At 39.0% G+C, this 10,741-nt stretch overlaps 1 protein-coding gene across 9 annotated transcripts in view; it reads left to right on the top strand.

The window, feature by feature from the left end:
* The first annotated feature begins 2,554 nt into the window (after window positions 1-2,554).
* R3HDM1 (R3H domain containing 1) overlaps window positions 2,555-10,741 on the top strand; it is a 54,514-nt gene continuing 46,327 nt past the window's right edge. For all 9 annotated transcript variants that reach the window (XM_064155852.1, XM_064155816.1, XM_064155799.1 and 6 more), the window contains exons 1-2: window positions 2,555-2,643; window positions 3,435-3,645. In XM_064155852.1, coding sequence (XP_064011922.1) covers window positions 3,475-3,645 — 171 coding nt within the window. In that variant the 5' untranslated portion in view covers window positions 2,555-2,643; window positions 3,435-3,474. The remainder of the gene's footprint in view (window positions 2,644-3,434; window positions 3,646-10,741) is intronic.

Here is a 10,741-nt window from a genome sequence, read left to right as displayed (position 1 = left end):
TCAGAGAGAGAACTTGCAGAGCTTAGGATGAATGGTGGTGACATAGTGTTACCAGTATGATGGAGGGGAAGAACACACATTTCAACATTATTTAGATGGGAACAGCAATCTCAAAGGCTAAATAAGCTAAATATGTTACTTAGTGAACTGATAGAATTGAAGAAAATGTCAAGATTTTAATTAAAATTATCACTTTTGTGACTCATGTAGGAAATAGCAATAAAATTACACTTAATTTCTAAGATTGTTTGCAATTGGACATAAATATATGTTGGTTTTTTTGCCCTGTCTTCAGCCTAATCATTTTTAGACGTTTGGCTCAGCACAATACAAATCATTTGTCAGTCTACAAAACCAAACAGCATCTCTATTCAAGTCTTGTTTACAGTAAAGGTTGTTAATCTGAGCTGCTTCGTAAGTCTTAAATCACTGTCTGCATTGTCTGGAAAAATGAACTCAACAAACAAACAGCGCTGCATATCCTTTGTGGCATTTCTGTACCTTTTATTTCCAGTGTGTTCTTTCATCTATAATCCTTTCTCCTCCATTAGATTCAGTGAATAGGATCTTTTATACACCTAAATCACAGCCCACCTTTTATCTTTCTTTTCCATACTTGTTTTCAGCAAGAATGTAGTCAAAGTATCTGTACTATCTCTTATGTCTTAGCAAGCCATGTATTACTTCAGATCTATAAAAGTAATTGCAGCCAGGCTTTAATCTCACCTGCAAGGAAACATGGAAGTCTGTGGGGCATTGTGCTGCTGTACCATGTTATTGCAGTCTTCTCAGTCGTACCAAAGGACTAGTTCAGCATGTTGAGGTGCTCTGCTCAGAGTTGTAACTGTTTACAGTTAAGATACTGTGGAACTCAAGGAAGAGATGCTAAACGTGTTACACGGTTTAAATGCTAGTTTTAGAATTCTTCCTGGTTGAATCCCTTTTGCAGGCTTTATTTAGAGTGCTGGGGGATAAGTACCTCATTGTGCATGTGCCTTTAAAAAGTGTGACTTGCTGCAAGTTTCAGGATTGCTTTCCAGGAAGGGATTGCAGTATCTTTGTGTGCAGAAATAATTTTGAATGCAAGGCAGTGCTACTGTTGTGGAACATAAAGAATTTAAAGCATTTGATTTCTTCCATTTCATATTGAAGTCTGCTTCCTATCAGAAGTTCTGGAGGTTTTTTTTCCAAACAGGATACAGCTTTTTTTCTCTGAAGTCAGTGTTACATTTAGCTAGTTTTCTCCTATGTTGAAGTCTTTGTTTTAGTAAAACATTGCAACTGATAAGAGGCTGGGCACTGTCACAGCCTGACCTTGTAATTTGTTATTGTTTTCGAGTGTTCTCAGTACAAAACACTTGCATACTTTCAGGTTTTTCCAGCCAAGATGCAAGTTGTTGGAGACATCAAGATCTTGACATGACTTCTCAATCCTTTCCATCCTTTTTTCTCACATGTAGTGCAGTTCTTCATTGTGAAGAACAGTTCAGATCAGGTTCTTCACCTGCATTGATTAAAATCATGTGTTTATAACCATGGTGTAAATGTCTTATTTGCTTCCTAATTTCACTTTGAACAATTCCAATATTTTTCACTCATTTTCTCAAAATATTATTTTAATCATCATGTTACCTTGAAGTAGTTCAGCTGTGGCAACAGAAGGTATTCTTGAAGTTTGTCATCATTTACTGGTTTAAGTAAGCCCCTGGTTAGTCATGAGAAAAGAGTTTGTGGAATGTAGTGCAGAGATCCTTTTCATCTCTTTTACCTCAGAATATCTTTCACAGACTTGAGAGAGTGTTATTTGTATTTTTTGCTTTAGGATATTTTTGATGTGTTCAAGGGCTAAATTTTGTTTGCTATTACATGTTTGTTGTTGCTTACCACTTCAAATGCACAGTGCTTTGTGTGTGGTGATACACTTCTCAAAAAAGCAAATCTGAAAAGGAAGGAGGTTAGAGCATTGTCAGTTTTATAGAAATTTGTACATTCTTCCTAAAAGGTGGTTACTTTGTTAAATGAAGTAAAATTGCCTTCTCTAATTCAGGTTGCCTAAAATACGGATTATGTATTGTGTTTGTAGGTTATTAACCCACAAAGAGAAAAATGATCTTACCCTAATGGAGATTTGTGTGTTTTCTTGATGGGTTACTCCTCCACAACTGCTTGGCTGTTTATTTCAGAACCTTTTGGAAGACACCTGCTTATTTACAGAAACAGAGTTTCACTAAGAATGCCAACAAAATGTTTATTATGACTACTTTTTAACTCTGTAATACATAAGTTCTTGGAAGTCTAATGAAAAATGTGATTACTGCTAGTTAAAGCAAGTAGAATGATTAGATGTGACAAATGCTGAGGTTTTTGGGTGTTGTCATGTTCCTCCCCCCCCCCACCTCAAGTAAAAATATATATTTTGTTTGCTGATTTTTAGGCATTCAAAAGGGATGTTCTTGCTGATTCAAGACAACATAGATCTGTCCAGGACTCCACACTGGGGATAAGGACATGGGACGACTCCTGCCAGATTCCAGATGGTTCATTGCAACTAACATCTTGGTTGACAACTGTGAAAAGGAACTTGGGACTTTTTTATTTTATTTTTGTGGAAGACCACAATCCCCAAACTGTAGGACACATCAGGTACTAAATCAAATAGTTCATTAGGTTTCTCCATAATCTTATTTGATCGTTACTGTTTTGTGTGAATTGCTCTTCTTTCAGGAAATGGCAAAATTCTGTTTTCACATCTCGCACTGTATCTGAGTAATAACAAAAAATTGTTTGCCTTGCTCCTTGGGGGAAATTGGGGTGGTTCTGTTATATCTTTAATCTCTAGAGTTGTCTTTATGTAGTATTTCAAAGTATTATTATAAATTATAATTACTAATAATGGTTGCTATTATCCTAATTACCAAAGCTGTCTTTTTATTGCTTTTGAGAGTGTGCTTTATTTTTATTAAGACTAGCTTCACTGCATTTAGTAGGTAAGATACTTCCTGCGTTCAGAACTTGTCCATTTGTTGTCTGGCAACCAGGAAATGTAAAGGTTTTAATGAAATTTATGGAAGTTAGCACATTTAATGCATTATGATTTAATGTGTTTCACTCTGTTGGAAGCTGGTTTCATTTTCAGTATCTGGATGCTCAGGTGTGGATGTGAAATCAGAAGAGGGAAAATCTGCAGGTCTTCTCCTCTAAGATAGCTGTTGGTTGTGGTTTCTGTAGGTGTTTGCTACTTTGAGCCTTTTGACAAAATTGGTTGAAAAGAAATTGATCACTCTTTCCCTCTGGTACAAGACAGGAAAACTTGTAACAGGGAAGGGGAATTATTTTTGCAGCAAAATCATGTTTCTTTTGGGTAGCTGTTTAGATATGTAATTTCTTTTTAAATTGAAAGTTACTCAGTCATTCACTTTTTCTTTGTCCTAAAGGTTCCATATTTCTTGTAGAATTCTAAATTAATATTTTCTAATGAGGATGTCTGATATTCTTACTGTAAAAGATGAAACTGATACAATGAAGGGTTCAGAAGCTGAATTTAAAGATACAGACCAAGTCGAAAACCTTACAAAATCAGGAAGTCAGGAGCAGATTCAAGTGGAAAAGGATGAAAATGGTCCTGACAGCAAAACCAATATGCCGGTAAGAAGCTTTTTCATTTAGTTTTTGACTAGTATATCAAGTTAAATGAGTCTCTGTCTTGTTCTTCTCACTTTCTTAGCCGCCTCTTACGTGTTTCCTTGGTACAGGTCAGGAAAGCTTGACTGGGAGCAAGTAGGATAATTACTGCTTCCTCTCCTCTTTTGCCCCTCTTTTGTTTATATTCATGTAAATCTGACTTAGCAGTTTTCATGGAAACCTATTTGCCCACGTGTGTATTCCTGAATTCAAATGTGAAGTTCAGTCTTTTCATTGTAGCAGAGCAAGGGACAAACTCATCACTCAAACAGGTTTTTGCTGTTGCTAATCCTGACAGAGCTTCAGGGACCGGGCTGTGTTAAGAATACAGTAAACAGTAGTAGTGTGGCACGATTGAAATGCTGAGCTGTTGAGTGTTGCTTGCCTGAACTAAGCACTACAGCACAGCTCAGCAAGTCTGCCCTGAGCTCGGGTGACCAGACTAGGGCTCTTGAACTGTGTGCAGCTTACAGGTGGCTCAGGTGTAACTCCTACATCAGAGCTGTACAGCAGAAGGCTGAAGCAGTCAGATGTAGGTAATCCAAATCACCAGGTGTCAGAGGAATTAAATCAGCAGAGCTCCAGAGGCCAGTAGATCTCAATCTTGCTCTAGCCACCAGCAAGAGGACAAACCACTTTATCCCTACATTAATGGTGGAGTGAGTTTCTGAGCTAGACAGTACTCTGCCTTCTCTTTTCCTCTGTTTTTCAGTGCATGACAGTTTTGGGTTGTTTTTTTTTTGATACATGATTTGTTAGGTATACAAGCTTAGGCAGTTCTGCTTACACTGAGGAGCTGATGCATATAAATGCATGGCCTTTACAAGGCAGAAGATAAAGAAATTGTGGTATCAGATTTCAAGTGAAAAAGGGGTTAAGAGGAATAGTTAGAAAATATGTTGTGTTAGAGGAGAATGCACTGAAAAAATGGTTTAAGAACAGAGGTATTAAATTTGTTGCCATATAAAGTGTAGTTGTGCAGTTAATGTTTTATTTCAAGGATCCTGAAAGGTGGATCTCTTTCACATGGGGCAAATCAGCTAAATCCTGTCTGAGGCTGCCTACTTGATCATTAATGACTATCTTAGATAAGGTGAGGAGTGAAGGAAAGCAACTGAAAATTTTCTGACTCAACCTAGAAAATGGCAGATGTCTTAGAGAAAACACAAGAGCTAGTGTTTGACAAAAACTACTTCTCTGTAGAAATCTTATGGATTTGGGTAAGTAATAAACTATTTTCTGGTAAAAATCCTGACTGGGTTATAGGGTGTGACAAGATTCTCTAGTGGGTTGCAAAAACGGGACAGTAGCTTATCAGATTTGTGTTATTAAGAATTGAGTACAAGGTTATTTTGGGAGGAATTTTGTTCCAAGACTGACAATTCAATATTCCACTGAGTGAAGTAAGCTCTATCACTGTGTTAAATTACTTCCAAATAAATCTTGTAGACCACTGTGAAAACCATACTGTTTCACACTTTAATATGTACAAGCTTTATTAAGGCTGATGTCAGTGTAAAGAGATATTTTTATGGAAAAAATAAATCCTGAAAATGAAATATTTCTGTAACATAGTTGAAACAATTGCTACTGAAAATCTGGTAGATGTTATAGCTGTGGTCTTAGATGGCTGTTGTTTTCATCAAGGGAAGATCCCAGTAGTGAGCCTTACAAAATTAATTCAAGGTTTATTTCTTTTCATACACATTAGTAACTGAATAAAAAATTCTCTTTTACATTTTTTTCTTTCAACAGATTTTAGTGTGGAAACTTCTATGAGACTGAACTGTCAAATCAGCTTTCCTGCAGACTAGTGCTGCGGTGTAGTCAGATCTAGTCCAGGGGAACAAATCTGTCAGTGCTGTCAGTAGCTGTAGGGTTTGGCAAAGGGGTTGCTTTTCTTGTACAGGTGTAATAAGTGATGGCTGAAATAATCATCTGGCATACACAAGATGAACTGAACAACTGTGTAATGAAGGCTGTTTGATGGCAACAGCTTCATGGTCGTTTTAATTTAGTGCTAATGTGAGTGTTGTGTCCAGGAGTCTCCATCACAATCAGAACATTGCTGTTACACAAGTAGTATAATTAAAAACATGAGTTTTTAGGTTGAAGATAGGCATTTCCAGACTCATAGGAAGACAGTTCTTAACAAAATGGAACCTTGTTTATGGAAGCCCTTTGCAACAGTTGAGGTTGATATAGGCAGGATCTATTCCAAAATTAATACTGTGTATTAATTTTTATATTTATCAATTTCACCATAGACCATAATTTTTAATAATAGGTTGTTTGCATGGTCATGGAAAGTATTACATTGAGGGAAATAAACAAGGAATCTAGAACGCTAGGAATAATATAAGGAACATTAATATATAATATGCCACTTACCCTCAAGGGAGACCCAAGAGACTCCTTTCTGTTATGGCAGAAGGCACAGTAGAATTCAGTTATAGAGACTTAAGAATATTTACTCACAAAATAGTGTTTCTGGATTCCTAGGGCTAACTACGATTCCCAGACAGTACCCAAACTGGATGCCAGGAAAGAGGCACACAATCTTTGAGCTGATTCTGTTTTCTCTTGGCATGGAGATGTAGGCGAAGGTGTAGGCAGGATGTCTTGCAGATGTGCAGAGAGCACGGTGTCGGTGGCACTTCTTGCCACATCGTGAGCCACTTAATGCCTTCTCCTGATAAACTTGAAGCACAGCAAATTTCCAGGTAGTCAAAGCTTGTACGTCAAAGCATTGCTAGTCTGAAGCACAAAGCAAGAGCAGAACTCAGTGAAGTAGTGCAGAGCAACGCACCCTGCTTGCAACTTAGCTCCATTTATATTATTTGCCCGAGTGTAATGCTTCCTTTGTCCACAGAGATTCACCAATCAGAATGGCATTTGCCAAAATGACCATACTGGGTGAAACCAGGGCTTACGTACCCTTTTTTTTGGGCAAGAGACTCACAAGTGCATAAACACCTTTGGGTACCTGTTAATCACTTTGGGAGGGGACATAATGGCCCAAGCCTTTGTTTTATTCCCACCCTTACTTCCCCCATCAGCAAAAGGGTGGGGTAAGCCAGGACAGGTTTTAGGCCTATTAGCCTTCCACTACAGTCAGTAGAAATGAATGCCACTTGTACCATGGTAGCCGCTAATTAAACTATGCTATACACTTGAGGCCTTTTCACTGACATCATGTTTTACAGTGTAACATAAAACAAAAACTTTGGTCTTTCCGTGGTAAACAAAATTTCTGGGAACAGCAGAATAGTCATCAAATTCTTAACTAATGGATGATTAAATAGAGTGACTAGTGAAATTTCACTGGATGTGCTACTTTTCACTAAGTGCAGATTACATATTACTGTACTGGTGGGGAAAAGAGCAGAGAGTTGGAGTGTTAGTGTTATCAGAAGCTCAGTGAAATTTGTTGTGTTCTTTTGTATACTAATTGAGTAAATCAGAGGGTGGCTTGCAGGTGGGATTTGAGTGGGGTTCGGTTTGTTTTTCGAAGCAAGTGGTTAGTTGCTTAATAGCTTTTATACCTATGAACACACTACAGTAATATTCCTCATGGTTAAGTTCTTACTTACCGGCTTCTTACTTGGCTGTAAACAGTCATAGAATCAACCAGCTTGGAAGATACCTCCAACATCATCCAGGCCAACCTAGCACCCAGCCCTGTCCAATCAACTAGACCATGGCATGAAGTGCCTCAGCCAGGCTTTTCTTGAACATCTCCAGGGACAGAGACTCCACCACCTCCCTGGGCAGCCCATTCCAATGCAAATCACTCTGTCAAGAAGCTCCTCCCAACATCCAGCCTAGACCTCCCCCAGCACAACTTGAGACTGTGTCCCCTTGTTCTGATGCTGGTTGCCTGGGAGAAGAGACTAACCTCCACCTGCTACAGCCTCCCTTGAGGCAATTCTAGACAGCAATGAGGTCCCCTCTGAGGCTTCTCCAGGCTAAACAACCCCAGCTCCCTCAGCCTCTCCTCATAGGCCTTGTGTTCCACACCCTCATCAGCTCCATCACCCTTTTCTAGTCACATTCCAGTACCTCAACATCTCTCTTGAATTGAGGAGCTCAGAACTGGACACAGTACTCAAGGTGTGGCCTGACCAGTGCTGAGTACAGGGGAAGAATAACCTCCCTTGTCCTACTGGCCACACTATTCCTGATCCAGGCCAGGATGCCACTGTCACTGTTGGCCACCTGGGCACACTGCTGGCTCACGTTGAGCCTACTATCTACCGATACCCCCAGGTCCCTTTCTTCCTGGATGCTCTCCAGCCACTCTGTCCCCAGCCTGTAGTGCTGCTTGGGGTCGTGGCCAAAGTGAACAAGGCCCTGCACTTGGCCTTGTTCAGTCTCATCCCACTGGCCTCTGCCTACCCATCCAGCCTGTCTAGGTCCCTCTGCAGGGCTCTCCTACCCTCCAAAAGATCCACACCTGCTCCTAGCCTGGTGTCATCTGCAAACTTACTGATGCTGGACTCTCCCCTGGTCCAGATCATCAATAAAGATATTGAATAGGACTGGGCCCAGCACCATCACCATGACAGGTTTCAGTTCGGGTATATTTCTGGATCTTTGGTCCCAGAAACTGGTGGTTATATTTTGAAATGTAACTGTGGCTCTGAAGTGCAGATGCCTTTGAGGTGTTTTGTATTAGTAATATATATGCTGTTGCATACACTGTTGGAGTCTCTACGTGAATGAGAAAATACCATAGTAGAATCCATTGCTGGCACTCCCAAATTCTGTAGGAATTGCAAGAGTAGTACAACTTAGAGATTAATAAAAAAGATTTTTGAGTTTTCACATTTTTGAAGTGACAGTCAAGCAATATTTAAATGGGACTGAAAATGTGAAGCTTGTATGAAATGTGCTTTTATAGAAGTTGTGTGTGCCAGCACTATGGTAGACTTTGATCTAAAAGGTTTTGGTTCATCAGTCACTGTTGGCTCTCATCTGTTAATCTTCCCCAGGTCAGGTGACCACATATCATTCTGAATTAGAATACAGGATTCCAAAGCTGACCTTTCTCACTATAACAACTGGTGTTAGAAAGTTAGCATGTTGGGAAATACTGACCAAAAATTAAATAGACTGGGTTTATCTTGCAAGATAGTGCATTTTAGTCACTATTAAGAAGATTACTTTTTATCTGAAGATCTCCATAACAAGTCACGTTAGGTTATGTATACTTCAGTAATGGAAATTTGTTCTTACTCAGGACTATGGATTGTATACTAATAAAATATACCTGCATTAAAAAAAAAGTAGGTAGATGATCTCAGGTGGGGTGGTGATCTGCCAGAGCAGTAAAAGATTGAGTGGAAAGAAAGCTGTGTATTACTTCGTATCAGGAAAAGTACTTGGAGGTTGTGGAGAGTAAAACCAAAGTACTACCAACCAGAAGAAAAGCCTCACAGAGGATGGAGACTGATGGTGTGAATGCAGAAGTTGTATGCATCCTCTGTATGATATGGGTGAGGTAAATGTATTAAATTAGTATAATTCTGGTTTGCATTTCTGCCAATTAAGCAATTAATTCCTCCAGAGGACAGAGATAATTTTTCTAGCAAGCAACTCAGAATCTCTCTTTATACAAGTTTCTTCCCTTCATACTAGCACAAACCTTAGTTTTTTGCCTCTTCCTTAGCTTGAGTGTACTGAAGTCTTTCTATGTCTTCTCCCCAGCTGTTTTGAACTTGGTAGAATTTAACTGTCTTGGTCTCCAAAATGTACATCTTAATACTTTTTGACAGATAATGATCAGGCATGTTATGTTTGGTTCTTCTGAACTGTTGAAAATGCCTCTGTGTCCAATGGTGAAACTCTTTTTTTCCATCAGTCATTCTCTATTGTGTCATGGAAAATTGCTGTCACTACTCGCTAATGCTGGACGTTGAGTGACCATAGACCATGCTGTTCTTTCCTTCACTATTGTAAAGCTGTCTGTAGTTAGGTCTGTAGCTCTTAACTGGATTGAAAATCGAGACCTAATTTAGAAGGGGAAAAAAATGCATGTCCTTAGAACAACCTTTTTTCAAGTTTGTCATTCCTGTTCTCCAAAATGCGCAAATGCTACTTCAGAAATGGTACTTCTCACTAAATCTTTCACACTTCTTAGTTTGCCATCTTGTGCCTGACCTGTTTTAACCCAACTTGTTTTAGAGAGTGTAGTGCTGATAGAGGAAGGCATATAACAGCTCCAGATCTTTGCTTGGCATTTAATATACATGATCTGTGGATGTAATTAGGAGAAAATAAAGCGGGCAAATGCTCCTACTGGGTGCATGTGATTTATATGCATTTGGTAATGCCCTTCTTAATTCCCATTTTCTAGGTGGAAATGAAGCATAGTAGTTTGTTTTAAAAGTTTTTGGGTTTTGAAGACAAAACCCTTATTGCTATTTTCATTATGCAGTTGTTTGGAGTACTTGGCTTTTAAACACGAAATCATGCCCATAATGACATCAAGTGGGGCATAAATTTATTTTTAATCTTTCATTAACACAGTGTTTTCTCAAGTCAGTGAAACTCTGAGAGCTGCAAATAAGAAGAAATTGCTTAATTTGCACTCACAAAGAGCTACATATTCTGAAGTAGTTATAATTATTTTTCACAAGTGAGAAATATAAGGATGCTTTGCAGAAGCAAAGCTTAGTAAATGCAGAGAAATTAGGACAGGGATAAAATTGACAGACCTGAAGAGAGAGAAAACGTGGATTAACAGCTTCAGTATGCACTGATAATCTATTGTCCTGGAATTCCAGAGGAAATATAGTGACCCCAGTTGATGTGATTTTGTCCAATAATGGAACTATGCCAAATATCTTCACATTCTGTGAGTGCAGTAGCTATTGGTATCACAGGACTTTGGGTTTTGTTATTTCCAGGTGCAGACCTTACACAGTAGATCTTCTCTCACATTAGCTGTGCCTGCAGTCCAGCCATGCCAGATTTATTCCTGTGCTTACCTGTGAAGTGCATGGACTTTATTCCTTGCATCTAGAGCTGGGTATGGGTGGGGGGCTTGGTCTTTCAA

Source organism: Pogoniulus pusillus, chromosome 2, assembly GCF_015220805.1.
Source record: "Pogoniulus pusillus isolate bPogPus1 chromosome 2, bPogPus1.pri, whole genome shotgun sequence".
Classification (NCBI taxonomy): domain Eukaryota; kingdom Metazoa; phylum Chordata; class Aves; order Piciformes; family Lybiidae; genus Pogoniulus; species Pogoniulus pusillus.
Note: the sequence above shows the minus strand (reverse complement) of the source record. Positions and strands in the feature narration are given on the sequence as shown.